Here is a 20,610-nt window from a genome sequence, read left to right on the forward strand (position 1 = left end):
CTATTATTTCCAGGAGGATTGGGTTAGAAAACGTGTAGGCAAACTTGGCATACACAAGTCCATAAGCCCTAATGGGATGCATCCACAGGTGCTGAGAGAGCTGATGGACACCATAGCAAGGCTGTTCATGACTATCTTTGAAAGATCACAGTGATCAAGAGAGGTGTGTGAGGGCTGGAGAAAAGCAAGTATCACCCTGGTCTTCGAAAAGGACAAGAAGGAGGAACCGGGGACCTACTAGCCAGACAGCCTCATCTCAATCCCAGGAAAGGTGATGGTGCACCTCATTCTGGAGGCCATCTCTACCCACATGGAAGACAAGAAGCTGATCAGTAGTATTCAACATGGATTCACTGAAGCTAAATCATGCTTGACCAATCTGATTGTCTTCTAGGATGAGACCACAACTTGGATGGATGAGCAGTGGATATTGTCTGAACTTCTGCAAGGCTCTCTCATGGTATACTCCTAACAAATCCAGGAAGTGTGGACTGGACAAGTGGATGGTGTGGTGGATCAAGAACTGGTTGACTGGCAGGTTTCAGAATGTCATTATCAGTGGCAGAGTCTAGTTGGAGGCCTGTCACTAGCAGTGGCCCCCAAGGCTGAGCCCAGTATTGTTTAACTTGTTCATCAATGACTTGATTGAGGGGATAGAGTGCCTTCTCAGCAAGTTCACTGACAACACAGAGCTGGGGGAGTGGCTGATACCATAGAGTGCTGTGCAGCCCTTCAGAAGGACCTCAACAGGTTGGAGAAATGGGCAGAGAGGAACTGCCTGAAATTCAACAAAGGCAACTGCAGAGTCCCACACCTGGGGAAAAATAACCCCATTACGTAACCATCATTGTAGGCTGGGTGCTGACCTGCTGGAAAGTGGCTCCGTGGAAAAGGACCTGAGGGTCCTGGTGGACAACAAAACATTCATGAGCCAGCAGTGTGCTCTTGTGGCCAAGGAGGCCAATGGAATCCTGGGATGCATTAGGAAGAACATTGACAGTAGGATGAGAGAAGTGATCCTGCCCCTCTACTCAGCTGCAGTGAGGCCACATCTGGAGTGCTGGGCTCCTCAGGACAAGAGAGACATGAAGCTCCTGGAGTGTGTCCAGCAGAAGGCTATGAAGATGTAGCTGGAGCATTTCTCTTATGAGGAAAGACTGAGAGACCTGGGCCTGTTCAGCCTCAAGAAGACTGAGAGGGCATCTTACCAATGTATATAAGTGTCTGAAGGGAGGCTGTCAAAAGGATGGAACTTCCGTGAACTGATCACTAAAACAATAAAAGGTAAAGAAATACACCACCTCCTGAAAAATATGTATTTGAGTTTTAGTATATCTGTAGTCATTAGGAAAATTATTTCTAGGGGGTCTCACAAACCCAAACATGCTGCTCCCTACAACATATATTAGGAGATAAAATGCCACTTTGAAGGAAAATGTGGAAAGTGCATTGCAATTATACAATTTTGAAAGACTGGGTGATTTAGCGTTTTTTTAAACTGCATGAGGTTCTATGCTCTGTGACCAATCACATCAGCTACAAGATTTCTGCTGTGAGATTTGTCTTCACTATTACTATTTTCTTAAAATTTAGTGAGTTTTAAAGCAAACAAAAGCTAAGCCTCTTCTCAAAAACAATTTACAACACAAGTAAACATGAGGCCAAAAAAAGGCATTTAAACTCCCAACCCAAGAAATACGCATTAAACTGTTTCTTAGAACAGAAAGACATTAATTAAAATAAGAAATCACCCAATCGATATATACAATTAAGTAACCATTAACCATTCCTGGTGATGTACAGGGCTTGGTCAAAGTACTCCCTACAAATGTAATACAGGTTGATTCTTCCTTTACATTTTGAGTCAATGTACAGTGGCTTGACAGGAAAAAATTAACCTTAGAGATTTACCTAACGGTTACTTTATACTGGAAAGAGAGAAATAATTACCTCATTTATTAACTTGAGGGAAAAATCTGATAAATTGAACTGTTCACTTGAAATTCAAATTAAAGAAATTTGTAGCAGCTCCCACTTCAATTACACATCAGCAGCTCATTTATGTAGTTTATGAATATTAGGCTACACTTTGTTTTATTCATCCAGCCTCCATACAAAGCATCCAGCACACAGAAATGGTTCAACATGGGTTATGAGCACTGTTAGACTCGTTCAGTGAGTACTACTACATTCCTAAAAAGTGAGGCAACGATTTCTGTTATTTGATTGGGTAATCCAAATCTGCATCTTCATCTCACTTCATACTTCCCTTTCTAAACCTAGTTTCCTTTATTGCTTGTTTTTAACTAAGGGAGCTGATCTAGACCTACCAAAGGGCGTGCTGATGCATCATACAGGAGCCAGAAATATCAGTGACAAAAGGCAGCAGAGACAAGTAGTCAAGTTACTCCCAGCAAAATAAATGTCTCTTGAAACAGAGCCTTATTTTCAAGAAATTGAACTTTTTAAAAAGTAGACAGGACATGTCTATAGTGTTCCCCGTACTACATTAGACCCCTATTTATTATTGAGGCACCACACCACTGGTGGATATGCAATCCACTTTGTTCAACTTCATCTAAAAACTAGCCCCCTAGCCCACACTGGTTGCCTGGATGTCTGCTGCAGAGTGCAAGCAGCTGCAGAAGGTAAATGGTAAGATGTCTGTGCAATAGCATGCAAGCAAAGACATGCAGGACAGCCAACAAACTCCATCATTTTCTGGAGTCACCTACAGTTCTCCATTGATAATGAAGGGATCCTGGACAACCATCTTAGTTACACTCCCCAAAATTACTGATAAGAACTGTGGTATATTCCTAGCCAAAAGTCTGAGACAGTGCAAGACAAACTGGAGCCTTCCATAGCATCAGCAGAGACTGTTGTTAAAAGATGGGCATATTCCACAGCACTCGCATCTGCAGGAGGATAACCCAGGGGAGTGGATCATACCTTCATCACGCCCATCCAAATCTGCCAAGCAACAACACGCTTATCTTCACATTTAATAGGGATGATTCATGAGACAAGAGGGTAAACAAGAAGGGAAGAAAAACCAAGACACTGAATAGTGTGGCTAAATAGGAGTATCTTTAGTTCTTGTCTCTGTAGTCATTAACCAAATAGTTCAAGAAATGTGTTTGATGCCTTTGGGGATGCTGCCTGGAAGAAGTAAATGAAACATTTGTATGCTAAGGCCAAAAGTCATGACAAGAGATGAAGGCATTTTTGATTTCTGTGGTAGAGGTGTAATACGCAGTTTGCATCTAGCAGCAATATTGTGAAAAAACAGCCTGTTTCCATTTATTATATCAAATGGTAGGTATTCCTCAAAAAAGATACAAAATAATGTAAAAGTGAGGCAGGGTCATTGTCCATTAGAAGCAAAGAAAGTAGAAGTAAAGAATGACAAAGATGAGGATCGAGTGGAAAATCAGACCCGCTCACCCAGAAGGTTATGTTACAAGCTTAAAGTTCCTAAAGTCTCACTAAACTAAATTTACCCAAGACAGCAAAAATCAGGAGTTTCCCAATTACAGAAGACTAATAAAACAAACAAAAATCCCAAGTTTGTTCAAGCAAACTACACCAGACTACGACGTATATTCTTTTTAGGAAATCTCCATGATTTTGTAGACAAAGAACACAGTACATTTCATCTATCTGGGACTTAGTGAAAGCAATAATTTAACAATATAGCACAGTAAGCAAGTGAAGCTAGAGTGTGTTGAAAAGACTAGTAACTAGAAAAGGTACTAGTGGAGTTCCCAGCAACTGACCTCTTCTTTAATATTTTCATGAATTACTCTAGTATAAAAATAAGAGTGGAATAATGGAAAAAAATAAGACAGCACAAGCAAAACAGAAAGGGATGAACATAATGTACATGAAGAACTAGAGTACCTTGCTGACTGTTCCAAGAAAAATTGGATGCAATTCAGTCGTACAAAATGCAAAGCCATTCATTAATTAATCAATTAAAAACATGCATCTTTCTACTGAAAACTAGCAGCTCATCCCTTGGAAAAAATGGGAAACCTTCTGTCTGTGCAAGGTCATTACAGATGGACTGAACTGCCAGTACAAGAAAGCTGTGAGAAATCCAGAGATGGAAAAGGGAGTGAACTTGTGATCAGGATGCTAAGATACAACAGTGACACAATGCAGCAAGATCTCACCCAAAGTGTTGCACCTGATTTTGGTAAGACTATAACAAGTGCAGAAAAAGAACTGGTAAGGAAGTAGGGGATTTACGTTTCTTGCAGAAAAATACAAAGGATATCAAAAAGCTTCATTTGCTAACAAAATGCGCCAAAGACTGAGAAGAAATAAGGTTGCTTCCTGTAAGAACAGCAGAGCAGTATGCATCAAAGGACAAGACAATCTGTTAAACTTAAAAGCTTCTTTTGGCATATGTTTAAGTGGGGAGAAAAGAAGTGCGTAATTTTTTCGTTTTTTTTAACAACTAGGTTGATAAGGAATAGAATTTGTATTAGATAGAGTGGTGGAAACAGAAGCTGGAGCTCAAAACATGCATATTTACAGGCAGTACATCTGCCTGTAGCAGAGGCTGCAGGAGGTCCCTTTCCAATCCCATGTTTTCAAATAGTGCTGTTATCAGTCATTACAAAAACAACGTAAAACACCCCCAATAGCAGAAAAATTCAAACTTAATCATAATTCCAGAAGGGGAAAAAAGCATCTATATGAGCTCTGAAAATAATGTTTAATTTTGGGGTTATGAACAGAATGCACAAATAGAAAGACTCCTTATATAAAATTGGAAAAACAGAACTACAGCTCCACCTACTCGTACACTGTGTTAGGGCAGGGGCAGAGGCTGGGGTTTGCAGGAAGGTGCCATGAGTGCTTTCTAGATTCTATCCTAAATTTTCTTAGAGCAAAACCTTATACTAGAAAGTAGCAAATAAATCTCTCCAACCTAACTCACAGACCAATGACAGAGAAGTTATGACAGAATGATCTCAATTCTTATTTCAGGCCTATATTCTAAATGCTCAAAGTAAAAAAAAGGTTTTGGCAAACCTGCAGAAAGAGTTTAGAAAAATAATTTTTGATTTACATGTTGCCCTCAAAGACAGCAAAAGGTACTAACCAGACGTTGGAGTAGCCTCTTTTAAAAGAGCTCATTTTCAAGCACAAAAACATTGAAGACAAACTTCATTAATGCAACACATACAGAATTCCTCCCTCATTGCCTAACCTGATAAATTTAGGTAGCTACTTCCCCTGCTCTATAAATAAAATGAAAGTCAGTAGCAGAAAATTACTACTGAACAATTATCTAACTAATCAAATGGAACTCACGATCACACAAATATCAATCCCATTACACCTAGAACTGGAGGTGAGTGTTTTCATAGAAAATGCTTGGCTAGAAAAAACCTCCAGAAATGCTGAGTGCAACCTCCTGCTCAGGGCAGGCGTAAGGACATGAGGTTGCTCCATGGCCTGTCCAGTCATGTCTTGATCATCTCCAAGGATAGAGATTCCCTAAACTCCCTAGAGATTACTAGGATGTATTTCAATTACTGAAATTACAGTACAGGAGGTGCTTTTCTTCTAGCTCTTTACATGTAATAAAATTAGTTGAGTGAGAATTTGAGTAATGAAAGGGGAAAAAAAACCCCCAGACTTTAAGTTCTTGCTGTTGCAAGTGTTCTACTGTAAAAGAAAGCATTTAAACCACTAAGACACATCAGCAACACAGAACACTAATCTTTTTGCCTGCTATCTCCACTCTTTTTACACATCCAGTATCTGAGACAAATAATCTACTATTATAGGTTTAAATCAATATATGCAGGCAGATTAACTTTCAGAGTAAAAATAACGCACAAGATATAAGCAAATTTGCCTATTTAATTAAAAAGCATTTGCTTAGTGTTTTATTACTATTTTGTTTACATTTTCAAAGAGTGGAAATAGGTATATTTTTAAAGCCCTTAAACTTCATTTAACATATTTGCTATATTCTGTAAGTTTGCACACAAATAAAAAACACGTATTAAAAACTGTAGTTGTTCTACATACCAACAAGCCTTATTACATTCAGTGTAGTGTTTGTTAGAATAGGTGCATTCACTTTATTGAGGTTATAATCCGATCTTTTTCTGCTCCTCAGAGTTTCTCGAGAAACACTTTAAAGAAAACAAAACAAAATATACCAAATGAGACAACATTCAAGGACATACAAATAAGACTCAGTAGAAAATAAATTTTCCTCCCCTGTTGTTTCACATGACAATATGTCTTCCAGTGCAGTATTTTATTCATGCCAAGGCATAACTGGGTTAGCAGTCTAACACCTAAGAGAGAAGCCTGACCTAATTTACATAGAATTGTGCTTGAAAAACGAGTTTCTGACTTGTAGTCCAAAGCTTGAGTTCTGCAAACCTCTGTCTTGCCTCCGCAACCATTTTAATCACTCTGACTCAAGTTCATAGGTCATGAAGTAAAATGACAACAACACAAGTCACAATAAAACAGGGGCAGAATAGTCAGCTGAAAATTACTATCTGGAAATGGATGCAGTTTGAACATGAAACTAAAAAAGTAAATGAATTTTTCATAAATTGTAGTCTTGCAAGAAGAAGGGAGTTTTTTCTATAAGATAAACCTTCTGACAGCTGCCATGCCTGAAAATTATGTTCTTCAAAAAATTCAGAATGCTTCAATTTACAGCAGAAACCTATGGACAGTGACTGTTTTTTCTTCCAATTAAGGAATTCTTATCTCTAGCACTTCTTTGAAATTAAGTAGTTTACATGATGTACCATATAAAAACATGCTAACAATGCTATCCTAAAATGTTGTTTTGTGAAAAATCCTTAATCTGCTTTGACCCAAGTGATGCCATCCTAGTTCTGCAATCCCTACATAAAAATGTTAGTCTGCTTCACAAAGTCTGAATGGCCATCTAAGCTGTACAGTGTCCCAGACAGAAATTTGTATTTCGGATCCTTTTAAAGGCTACAGAGTTGGCTTTTATTTATATGAATACATAAAAATAAAATATTTCAATATATTTTCATCAAAATAGAGTATGTACATTCATATGAGTCACTGTGCACTGGAACAGGTTGCCCAGAGAGGTTGTGGATTCTCCCTCACTGGAGATATTCAAGAACTGGACACAATACTGTGCCACGTGCTCTACGATGACCCTGCTTGAGCAGGATGGTTGGACCAGATGACCTATCTGATTGATTCTGTCCCTGTTTGTATATATATTCTTAAAGAAAAAGATAATTTAAAATTCAAAATTACTGCCTTCAAGATGGGGAAGAATATGATTTTTTTTTTTAAATCAGTAGAAGTTCACTGTTCTGCAAAAGCAGAAGCACAAGCCTCAAGCCATTTGTCTGCCAACAACTGCTTTTGACACAACAGAAATTATACGGGTGCACAACAGCTGTTAGAGAAGAACCTTCAATTAACATCTAGTCCTTGCTAATCAGTTTTCCACTACTGCTTCAGAGACCCTTTATCCTCTTTCAGAATCTTGCTTTCCACAATAATGATGAGCAGTTTAATGTTCCTCCCCAATATGGAGATTTAAGTGCTGAGTCTTTCTAACTGTGCAGGCAGCATAAAGATTATTCAATTATTATTCCACTGTTGTAGATTATAGATTAAACAGAAAGTGAACTAATTGGAGCACTGAGATGAAAAGCATGTAAATTAGACCAAAGACTCACACAGCCTACTTACCTTTTCACAGGGGCATCTCCTGTCTGCTCATCCACATAATCTCTTTTCAACTCTTCAGGGACATCGCTGTCGCTATCATACTCTTGATATGCACTTTTTTCTTGTTCATCTGATTCATACTGTTTCAAAAAAAAAGAAAAAAAGAAAAAGCATAAATTGACTGCCATTATTTTTCTTGTAATATGGTCACTCATTGAACATGGCATTTTGGTCACTGCTCAGCTTTTACCTTGATCAGGATACAAATAACTCTGCAGGTTGAAAAGCTGCTGACAATGTTCAGTAAAAATTCAGCAGACAAATTATACAGTCATTTGTTAGTGCATTTCTCAACAAACATCTATTTTCAGATGTTGATTGAGTTAATATTTGCATCATCCTATATCTCCCAGCTACTAATAATTTTTTTTTTTGCTTTCTAGTAGCTGTATCAAGTACCCAAATATCTGAGGTTTTAGCACATAGTTCATTAACTGAAAAAAAAAACAGTACTAAAACCTCAAAATTCATCTATATCGTGGCAATAAAACAAAAGATTAAAAAAAAACCCAAAACAACAGAACCCAAAAAAACCCTGGAACTACAATCCTTAATTATTATTGCAAGAAGGATTAAACTATTGCTTTACAAAAGTACTCGCTTATATTGCACATATTTTTTTAAACAGACAACACTAAAAAAAACCAACTTGCAGTTGTTCATATGAAAAAATCCAGAAGACATTTCTACTAGACAGTCTTTCAACCACTTAACTTGTTAGAGACCAATGCAATTTTGACTAAGCACAAACACTTCAAGAAAACAGTATGTAGTCAAATGGTACTACAACAATGTAAGTATTTCTCATGGCTCTATTACCATGTAATTTTTTTCCCACTAATTTTTCTGCACTGTACATTGTTCTATCTACATCAACAGGAAGGCAAATAACTTTGAGCATATCTGTATACTCCATACATATAAGCTTTGCACTGTCACAGAACAACAAAAATTGTTGAGGAACAGGACTCTGCAACCTATATAGACCAGTCCTCATAGAGAAAAATAAAAACGACAACAAAACCCAAAACCTATGATTCTAAGAACTACTCTAATGATACAAAACTCAACTGTATCAGTGGAATCAATCACTGGAGCCTATATTAAAAGCAGTTTCTTTCCTTTCTCCCCTTGCTTTCTCCTTCATCAGGTGTTCGAAGCACGTTTGCATTTATTTGCGTGTGCTGGTTCTTGGTTTTGTTTTGAAACATGCACCACCCCTTAACTAGTTAAAAGAGTAAGATCCTGATGTTTGAAACATTGATGTAATTATCAATGAAAACTTCTTTGATGGAAAAAGGTCTCATGCACCATTTGCTTCATTTGTCACAAATTATTCCAGAATAACCCTACAAAAAATGTGCCTCAAGATGTGCCTTCTTACACTGAGGAACATTTGATGCTAATTGCACCTTCTGAAAACTAAGAAACATAAGGAGATACAGATAACTACTGTCTTCATACACTCATCTGCAGTTTTAATTTTTTGAAACTGTTTCACTCTGTTCAATTGTTGAATTTCACTACAAAGATTGCAAGAGAACTATTTTCAACTCAAGGACACAACGTAGGAGTCTAACAGCTGATGTCTGAAAAATAAGTAACACATGCTGTAGCACAAATAACATGGTTTAGGACTTCCCTGCTAGGTGTATTATTATTGCTAGAGTAGGAGTTATGTGGCTAAATACTACTCAAAATATACAGATAATTAATGCCTTTTATAATTATGAAGTCACACATACATATTAAAAGAGTACAATTAGGATTGTTTTTAAAACACCTGAAATTTGCAATCTTTCTTCACTCCAATAAAAGGCAATATTTACTGTCAATCTCTTTTTCAGGTGTTCTAGGTTGCTCTGTGGTACATGTGCTTCAGACACTTCATAAATAATGAAACAATTCTTTTCACAAAGTGAATTTCTTAACCCAGAAAAGACTAAAGAAAATCACATACTTGATGCTCTGTGAAATAACCCTTTTCCCTGAACACCTACACAGCTATCACGACCTTAACAATATCCATCCATCAGGCTCCAGAATGCATCCACACTTGAAGAGAGACTCCAGTACTTGTCCTTCTAACTTTTTATTAAATTGTATATTGCTTTAAAGCCACTTTATCCACACAGTCAACAGTAACACACATGACTGACAGTCTGGTTTCAGAATCCTTAAGAAATGGGAGGGCTTTAAAGGATAAGACCTCTGTCTAGAGGGGAAAACCCAGTCTCTCCATCATCCAAAACACACTAGGAAATATATTTTTTCAGTCATGCATGGCAATTCCCATCCCTAGTCCCAAGATATGGAGACTTTAAAGCCTAGCACTACAAAAGCACTATATTATAAAAGCAAGAATACCACAGTACAAACAAAGCAAAAACAGCTCAGGTAGAAAAATAGAATGTAATATGAGACACATTCTAAAAAGAAATGCTCAGATCATTAGTATGGCAATTACAGGCAAAACTTCTGCCTCATGAGCATTTCAGACAAAGGAAAGCTGTAATGAAAGCAGCTCAGTTTATTTAAAAAATGAGCCGAGTTCAGCACTGCGTAAGGACAAAAAGAGCCACAGTTTAACTAACTTGGCTGGAACATTAGCATGAAGAATTACCACCACTTATTATGCATTAATATATAACAAATGACATGCTGATTCAATTAAAATCCAGTGACAGTAAAATGATAAATTGACTACAAATTGTTAACTACAATTCATACTGATATAAGAATTTGACAGTTGACATTAATTAACTGTGTCTTAACATCATAGAAGAAGAGCATTTTGGAAAAAAAAATGTAACATGGAAAAATACTTTATTAAGTCTCCTCAATCTAATGCTATTAATGATTTGGAAAACCTATTTAATGAGATAAATGCATTTCTATTTTAAAGTATGCAGTTACTCACAACTATTAAATAGTAAACTCAACCTGAAGAGATCTTACAAATCTATTTTGAATACGCACAGTCTGCAGTAAAATTTTTAAGTGCTAAAATGAATTCAGATATCTTGTAGTAATAATCAGTTCACAAGTGTTCAGGCAACCAGCCCAAACAAACCCACAGGGCAGCAATAAGATTCACTGAAGAGTGTTACAATACTGTAAGTAAACTGTACCACAACACAGATACTTTCAGAAGCTACAGAAAAGGGACATAAAATCATCTCACTGAAGCTCAAGATACAGAGCTGTGGTGACTGGGTCCCAAGGCCTGTTGTCAGTTTTTCAGCACTGCAACAACTAAGCAGTTAAAAAGACTTCTAAATTCTCCTAAGAAATCCTGACAGTTCTCATCATCCTACAGATCATTTGACAAGTAAATTAATTGCTTATATCCTTGTTATGATATTTCTTGAAATATTTGGAAACATGTCTGCATTCTCTGGAAACAAAGTTTTGCAGTCTCCATCTGAAACAATTTCAATTTAAAGTGCTAAAATGTGCCTCCACCTTAACCGGTCAGCCAAGCAACCAAAACATAAAACCTCTGTAAAAATTTTATCCCTCACTGACTAAGCAAGTTATTTCTCTTTCTATGTAAATGATAACAAAATAGGTGTAACTTCTTTTTTTTTTAAATAGGAGTTATCTCTAGATATCAGCACTTTGGAACAGACAGTAATGGGGAGAAGAGATTAAAAATAACAGAAGGAAAAGCAGGATGGTCACCTCACCCATAGGGTATACTCACTTGGGTCACAAAAAACCTTAGTTTCAGTACCAGCCCTGTTAGACGTCCTGTACAGCTACTGACATTAACCTGTCCCATGCCTCAATTCTCTATGTAAATGTGCATAGCACTTCTCTGTCTCAAAGATAGTGGAGAGGATTTTAGCCTTTCAGTGACCGAGTTAACAGCTAATACACTGACAAAAAAAAAAAGTGCCTTCTTAGCATTGTTGAACACTCTTGTCCACACTCTCTTCAAATTGACTTAACATATTCCCATATTAAAAGCAGCTAGTTCTCATTTTCCAATGCATTAAATTCATCCTATGGAATAAACCTGCTTATATACAGCATAGCTATAAACATGTCAAACAAAGGAAATATTCACCACAACTGATTTCTACAAGGGGGGAAGAAAAATCAAAAGTATCATCCTCCATAATCAATTTTAAATTGCTTTGAGAAAACTGAAACTTAACTTCGCATTTTAGTTTATAAAAAACCCCAACTAGTTGTAGACACTATTCCCAAGTTTTCCAAATAGCCCTACATTTAAGGTCAAAAAAGTAATCTTACAATATGAGTAACTGTAAATCTAACCTATATTTCACAAGGAAACGGCATAATAAAGCATATCACTGGCATTTCACTTTTTCCACACAGAACATTCAGTCTCTCTGATGTTAAATGAATGCTGAAATTCATTACAGTTCTTCAACAGACACAAAATCAGATTTTATCAATTTAAAATATATTAAGGTTCCACTAATAAAGAGCAGTAAATTGGCACACAGCTTTGACAGAGAGGAGAGTGCAGCCAGTCCTCAAAGTCCCTGACAAAGTGAAGCCTACCAAGAGGGACACTGCTCAAAATTAAAGACAGGGAACCATGACCAGGACTTTGCTACACAGGTGACATGCCAGTGTTGCCAATTCATGGGATCACAACTCCCTCTAGCCTGTTCCCCCAAAACCACAGCCTGCCACTGCACAACTGCTCTAAGCCCAAGCAGAGCAAGGCATACAGCATCCTGACAGTGATTCACTGGGACACACCTCCACCACTGCACCTGCAGCAACACCAGCACCCACGGGCAAAACATGAGGTAATTCCTCACTAATGAGCTCATGCTTACTCTCTAAAGTAGCTCCAGCTCTGTCTGGGACTGAGCTTCACATGTTCAAAAAACAGCCACCAGTGAATAATCAGTATGAAACCAGTAAAATTTACATATAGATACTTTTTCCAATGTCTAGAGACAAATTCAGAATGAAATCCCTATTTTTAACCAGGATGATTAGACACTCAAACTCATTCTCTTCCTGTGGTAAAACAATACTATTCTGTTACAATAAAAAATGTGGATTTGGGGTGGGGATTTTTGCCTTTATCTCAAAAGAATTCTGGAACAAGTAGAGGCAAACCATCACATTTTGTAATGTCTGAATGTTACAAAGTATGGTAATAATGGTAAGACTGAAAGCCAGAAAGCCCTTAGCATGATGGCTGGATTAAATAACCTTAAACAAAAAACTAGACCCAATTTTATCACAAAAAAAAAAAGCGCCAATGTAGCACTTAAGAGAATGGCATGAAGTTTTACATTAAAACATATTTGACCACTGCTAGATTTTGGCAGAATTCTGAAAAAAAGCCTCACATAGTTATTGTTCCGCTTTATAGTAGTGCCCACTTTAAAGCAAGTGTTCTGAGCATTTAAATTACAACTAAAAATTACCCCACAAACATCACATAATACATGGCAAATCATGCAGGTGTGAACAAATACAACAGAAGGAGCAACCCACAATGATTCTTCCCTATGAAGCCAGAAAGACAGTTCTAAAATGATAAAAACTACCTCCACAGAGAAGGCTACCTTAAACCCATGGAAAAATCCTAATTTAGAAGGTACATGTCTTTCTAGCCTTCAGGAACACTTGACTTCAGTGGGGAAAAAAATACTGATCCACTGCAAACTAAACTGAACTTTAAACAGGATGCCTGGCTTTCTGGAACTGCTAAAAGCAAAGAAACACAGTACTGCAGTTAACCAAGTCTTGTACTAAGCCATTTTGCCATCTATGCTACACAAAATAAATCATTTCCTGAAAGCAAGGTTTGCTTTTGCTTTTTTTCTGAAACACTCCATACCCCATTGGAAGCTAACACGTCTTCTGTCTCATCATCTTTGCTGTCAGCCTGAATTTCAAATGGGTTTCCTCCATTACAGTACTGCTCAAACAACGTCACGGTTGACGCAATTGCTGAAGCAGGTTGCTTGCTGGGTGACACAGATGGGGAACGTGACTGCTCCATGAACTTAAATTCCTATCAACAGAAATAAAGTACAATATTAATCACAAACAAGGCAGTTTCAGTATTAGTATGACTCCAGTTCCATAAAAACAGAATATCAACAAACTTGTGGACAATTAACTTTTAGCCAAAGTTTGTTGCTTATTTAAACATGCTTTTCGTGCTGGCTCAAGTTAACCTTGAAAGTGGCAATCTCACACTGCCTGTATTTGCCACTTTTGTGGGGTTTGGCTATGACATGTAATAGATCTCCTGAATTCTGAAAGTATTCACTGTCTAGAACTAGGTGAAAACTTTTTTTTTTTATTTCACTAAAATTAGGAGATAAGACAAGACTTCAATTCTATCCAAAAACACAGCTTTCATTACAGGTTACCTGGCAATTTACTAAAGCTGAAATTTTCTGTTTATATTTTATTTTTAATAAGTTCTTTTCAAAATTTATTACTTCTCAAACCCACTGCACATAAAGTTTCTGATCACTGGCTGAGTGCACAAACTCATGCAAATATTTGGACCATGTAGGGCACATAATGCATGATTTTTGACATTTTTTTCTAAAATCCTTGACTTATGTCAGTTGGTATATCATTTTTATCTATTAAACTCTAGCTAATAATCTTTAACACTGGCAAAATGTACATTTTCATTTACCTGAAGGTTAAAAGATCAAAATGCATGCAGCTAAAAGGACTACAATGTTAGATTTCTGTTTGCTTAAATGAATCAGTTACATTCTGCCATTCTCTGCTGCTCCAGTCCCTTGAGCAGTATGGATGGATTTCTAATCCTATTTCTCTATTAAAAATATCATTTCTTTTGCTACTGAGGGTCCTCCTTCCTTTTCCATCTATAGTATTACTGCCCCAGTAGCCCATTGTTTACTTCTACAGTTAACTCTACAGAAGTTGCAAAATTATCTTTTGCTTAAGATTGCTTAGCGATTTTTGCACTTTAGTCATTTTTTCACTTTAGTTACAACTTTAATCATAGGCACCACATTTCATTTGGCAAAACAAGTGAATTTCATCCATCACATGCTGAACTTCACCAAAATCCCTTTAGGACAGAAGGTGAGCAGACCAATTACTTGCTTTCAGTTGGATTTCCCCACAGAAGAATACTTTTTTTCCTTCCCAAATGAGCCAGTATGATCTATGTTTCCAGAAACAGATGCCAAATTGGTAGAAGCTAGTGAGTGCTCATGTGACTGCTTTTAGACACTCATCTTTTAGCATCCTGCTGTCAGATAAATAATTTAGAAATGGAAAACAGACATATTAGCAGTACATTAAAACATGAAAAACAAAGGCTAACACCATGCTTACAACTCTAGCATCTTCTGTAAACCTCTACCTGCCTGAAACAAACACTACTGTTTTAAAACCATTTGATTCTTAAGTTTATAATATCATGAAGTAAAGTTTAGGAGTTTTTAGTAGCCAGTAAAAACATTTGCACAGTAGTTCATGATCTTACTACTTCTTAGAACACCTGGAATATTAGTTATTAAAGCAGTAATACATTTTCATGTTTTATTCATAGAACATACATGAAGCTGCAGAATACTAAAGCTTGATTTAACTGGACAAAGTTCCCAGGTCTCATTCTCCAAAAACATTCTTAGTTCTTCAAGACGAGTTCTGAAATACAACAAATGAATACCCTTACTTGTCAGGAAGTGCAAATCAGAAAGCAGAAAATTAGTTAACTTATGTAGTAAAAAAACACCTTCCACAATTGTATAAAATGTCACACTTGAAAACAGGTATTTAAGTGATTTGTTCAACTGACAGACCACCTGAAACCTGTGGCTATTAACACAGTGTATTTTTTTATGACACCTCTGGAGAAAGTCTCAAAGAATGACTACCTCCAAATTTGGGAACAAATTTTTTTTTGTCAAAACCATTACAAACTACAGAGGGACATCTATGATTTTGCAGAAATACTGAACTTTTTTTCCTCTGTGTAGAAAGCAATATAATATACACAAACACTTTATTAGCACCACAACAGCTTAAAGGAGCCCACATAAGACAGACGCTTCTTTCAAACACACTGAGGTCAATAGAGAGCAAAGGGAAGTGGAAAGAACTAATGTTCTACAGACATCTCAGCTTTTCAGAGAAGAAAGTTAAATGGCAGTTAATCTGTTTTTCCTCATACCTTAACTTTACCTTGGTACCAATATAGAAAATGTAATAAGGAAAAGTAGCCAAGTCATTACATCTCTGCATTGTTTCTGTTATGTTTGTAAACACTACAAAAGTGCCTATTCTGTCATAAGCAGAATTACCTTTAATAAAGAAAAGCATTTGACACATAACCAGAACACATATAGGAAAAGACAGCAAGGAGTGCTTATTGACGTCATGCTCCTGTATGTTTTCTTCTTAAATATGGCATATTGTTTTGTTTAACAAATGGCAGTTACGAAATTATGCACTGGGTTTCTACTTAGGCAATAAAATATTCTAGAAATATTACTACTTCGATGATGAACTACAACCACCACTACAATTCAAATTTGCTTGCCTCAATGAGATAAGCAATGTGTTGAATTATGACCACAGTTTGCTGCGCCTGTTTAAATTCAGTAGTTAAATGCAAATAGACTTCAGGAGCTATTTTCAGGGCTTTGAGTATCCATAGCTCATAGATCTTCCAGCAGTAAAGCCAACAGAAACAACAGAGAGAGATGCTGTGAAAATTAGTGTTACAGATCAAAATTCTTTGTGAGGAAGATGAAGGTGAAAGAATCATAAAAAAGCAAACATTCAAAAGCCACAGAGCAACGTTTTTTGTAGCATTTCAAAGCTGAAATCAAGGCTCTGACAAAGTAATTGAACAAGTGCTCTTCATTTTCACCAGCATACATGTCTAGAAAGGGGCACACATGGAAGACCTGATGCATTCATTCTCTGGAAAGCTTTAGTGATCAGACACACCTTTTTACGAGTGTGTCAGCACCAAAAATAAACTGCATTCCAAAAATCACCTTACTAATGTTCTTTGCCAAAAGCCCACTCTAATTTTACAAAACAATCAACTTTTACCCCCAAAAAAGGCTTCACGTATGCTCTAGTACTACATTCTCTTCTATGTTTTTTGAATTACATGGCCAATTCTTTTGAATGCTTTCTCTATGTTGGCAGTTCTCTGTAACACCACACAACCCAGAAGGCCACATATGTCAAATTACACAAAGAACAGATTACTCCTGCACTCAAAGCATTTCAGCTCTATGTAGCTTTTATGTACTAATGAATCCTTAAAAGCACTACTGCTTTTTTTTTCCCTCTCCAATTAAACAGACAAGAGGAGTGAAAGCCACATTAGCTTGATCTCAAAAGGCAAGATGCTTAAAGCTTTTATGTAAAACAACCTGAGGGATATAGCTGTGAGACAGGGGGTTTTTATGTTTTTCCTTCTGAGGATGAAAACATCAGCCAATTAATCTTCACAAAACCCACACAGCACAGAACATGCAAAAAGTATTAAAATGTTCACACAATTAGAGTCATATCAATAAATATTTCCTCTTATTTTCACAAGAATTACATTATCTTATTAAAAAACACAAGTTATTTTGAAAAATTATTATTTCTATACATATTCCATCAGTGTTCACTAACTTTTATCCTACCCAAAGATAATTTAGAAAATCAGTCTATGATTCTCTCAGCTGTTAAATATAAGCAGAACCATAACAGTCAAAATGATATTTACTTAACAAAATGAGGCATTATGTGGTAAGTCAGTGTAGTAAAAGATGGTCAGGTAGACCAAAATCAGATCCTGAAATTCAGTTCAGGATTCAGAAATACCTCAAGACATAATGATCGGTGGCATCTCCTGACAAGACATAATGGGGCTTGGATTAAGGCTCAGACTTATAAGATAACTGGAACTGAGGTCTCCATCAAAAGTCCTGAAAGAAATCCTAGCTACAAACTACCAAAGCTGGAAGAAATTCCAAACCACATTATCATCTTCTGAATTTAGGCACTGTCTAATGTTCTGCCATAATTTTCATACTTTCTGGATTTTAGGCAGAAAGTCTCAGATCAAATGGGTCTGGATGTCTTAGTTGTATGACGGCTCCCACACAACAGAGAATAACAGATCAAGATTAGGAAAGTAAGAGTTTCTTAGAGCACAGAATGCTGTATTTCTTCTCATGTCTTTCTAGCTTTTTACATCCAGAAAGAATATAATGCTAGACAACTAGAAGAAAAAAAAGTCGTCAATCATCCAAAGTAAAGCATTTGGAAAATCAAGACAATTGAAACAAACAGAAAGACAAGCCTGGAAGCACTCATAGCCATATATCATATATCAGGCAGAGACTGCTTGTCCAAGACAGCACATACGACTGGCCTCAGATATAACAGTAGAGTTGACTGAAATGTAATTAGATACTGCCAATGAAAAGGCCATGAAAACGTGATTCAAAAGGATGGACTCAGTTCTAAATATCTTATGTGATGCATGACAAAATTGCATATTGAAAAAAAACCATTTCATAGTCACACATGATCACTCTTACTAAGAAATTACATAGAAAAAGAAGAAACAATTTTGCTTGGAAGTATGGACCCCAGAGACATTCATCCTCAGGATCCCAGGAGAGAGCTTAAGCAATCTGAAAAACTACTGAAATTCTACATGAAAAAGTTTTTCATCTTTATCTGCTGCAGAACTAGAGTTTTCCATAACCATAGCACAAGCAAAAGCTTCTCCATCTTCTCCGCTTCTCCAGGGTTCAGAGCCTTATTCTCATCATGAAATATATTCCACTGCCGACCTCAATGCAGGAGCATTATGCAGTGGAATTCGTTTGGAAAGAATATACCCAACAAAAATAAATGCCATTAGAATGATCCACTTCACATATAGTAGTCTCACCTGTGGTATGTTTTGAAATAATTAACACTTTGTCTTCGGATAGATTCTTGCAAAACTTCAGACTTACTGCCACAAAATTCTTCTCCAACTTGCATTAGCCTATAGTAATAAGGCAAAGTTTAGAAATATTTATTGATTTATTAAGACTGCTGTTCCAACCATGAGCGTACATGTATCTCCATAGAAGCAGAGCACCAATGTTAAGTTGAGTGTTAAGTTTGCATTCCACAAAAGTCCATGCCTCATTTCCCTCCAAATCCTATCATTATGTCCCATACACAGAGACAAAGAGCCATGAGCAAAATAAATGTCTTTTTGAGATCCCATGATGCTGGGCAAACTGTCACCTCACAGTTTGAATCTCTCATTTTATTACCAAAAACAGGACATAACACTGTACAGGCTGGCAGTACCGTGTTATTTTTCTGCTCTTGACTGAGAGTCCCTTTAACGGCTCTTAGAAACAAAAATGTTAGACCTGCACACCTCAACTCTACAGACTACACTGCAATCATCACATTTAGGCACTATTTGAGCATCATATCAATTCATGCTACCTTTCCCAAGCACATCCCACACTGAAATCATCACATTTAAGCACTATTTGAGCATCATATCCATTCATGCTACCTTTCCCAAGCACATCCTCATAAACTGTCACATGAAGAATTGTTCTTCAGGCTATCAGCACATCTGAATGAAGTTGGCATCAAAATGTAAATATCAGCCTTAATTAACTGTGCTGCCTTATCAGAGTGCAAGTTTGTGCACACATATTAAATGATCTTACGATCACACCAGTAATACCTGCTGGTAACATCAAGGACGAATATGAAGTCATCATACTTGAAGTTAGACAAATCTGTTCCCAGAAGATATGTTTTCACTTTCAATTGAACATCCTGCAAAACGCAAACAAGTTTTTGCATACTTAATACACTAAAGACAAAAAGGCTAATGCCTGGTTCATTAGCACTTCTTGGTCTGCTTACACATATAACTTCCTTTTGAGATTTAGAGTAGAGCTCCATTTTCTGTGACATGAATGATTTCTCATTGACTTTCTAAAATAATTTTATAATCAGTTTCTTTAACACTCTGTAACACAAGGTAAGTCCTAGATACTTTATTGTCAGTGCAAAAACAGAGCTCAGGACTACAATTAAGTCACGTAAAACGTTTATAGCTTTTTCATCATACGTTTTGGGTGTCACTGCACATCAAACTGATCCAGCAGTCAGACCAGGAACATTGTGAAGCCCAGGCAGGTTACAGCAGAAAAACAAAGCAGTATGACTGTGCTAACAGAAAAAAGCTCACGACAAGAAAATAGATCATGGGGTAGCACAAAGATTGAGGGAAGTGAAATCAGATTGCAAGTCTTGCCACTATGTTTTGGTATCTTGACTGAGTTTGTAAGTGTAGCAACCAAGTAGTAACTGAGTCACAGAAATTAGATTCCATGGTTTTGATGCATTCAGATCAAAATTAATCACTTACAAAATTCCTAGTGACATTTCTTTAAGAAGATCAGTATAAGTATTACTGCAATTAATACCAGTGGAGGGGGAAAGGAGAGTTATATAAATATTTACGGGGAAAAAAAGTCAGAAAACATACCTGCCATATTCGTGAAAGTCCATGTTCCAATTTCTTTTTTACATAGCTGCGGTCAAAACTGTTCTCTTCAGTTCCAACCACATTGCTGCCATCTGAAACTTAAGGTGAAAGGTATTGTAGATATTTCCAGAAGCTGTGAAATGTATCCTAGTTTTCTCCCTATAATGAAACTTCTGTCTTAGCTATTACCATATCATCCATTATGCAAACTCCAGGGGAGCTACATTGCTCTAAACTTTTGAATGGAAATGAATAAAGCACATATAAATATTATATGTTAATGCAGACCAAGAGAGTTTCTG

At 36.7% G+C, this 20,610-nt stretch overlaps 1 protein-coding gene across 1 annotated transcript in view; it reads right to left on the reverse strand.

Annotated features, from left to right (window-relative positions):
• LOC103806015 (coiled-coil domain-containing protein 132) overlaps window positions 1–20,406 on the reverse strand; it is a gene marked incomplete at its 5' end in the record, with an annotated part of 46,592 nt that extends 26,186 nt beyond the window's left edge. The window contains 7 exons of the mRNA XM_009078686.1: window positions 6,055–6,161; window positions 7,735–7,853; window positions 13,613–13,789; window positions 15,330–15,420; window positions 18,689–18,787; window positions 19,496–19,590; window positions 20,309–20,406. Coding sequence (XP_009076934.1) covers window positions 6,055–6,161; window positions 7,735–7,853; window positions 13,613–13,789; window positions 15,330–15,420; window positions 18,689–18,787; window positions 19,496–19,590; window positions 20,309–20,406 — 786 coding nt within the window. The remainder of the gene's footprint in view (window positions 1–6,054; window positions 6,162–7,734; window positions 7,854–13,612; window positions 13,790–15,329; window positions 15,421–18,688; window positions 18,788–19,495; window positions 19,591–20,308) is intronic.
• Window positions 20,407–20,610: the final 204 nt, after the last annotated feature.

This window comes from Acanthisitta chloris, unplaced genomic scaffold (assembly GCF_000695815.1).
Source record: "Acanthisitta chloris isolate BGI_N310 unplaced genomic scaffold, ASM69581v1 scaffold357, whole genome shotgun sequence".
In the NCBI taxonomy this organism is placed as follows: Eukaryota; Metazoa; Chordata; class Aves; order Passeriformes; family Acanthisittidae; genus Acanthisitta; species Acanthisitta chloris.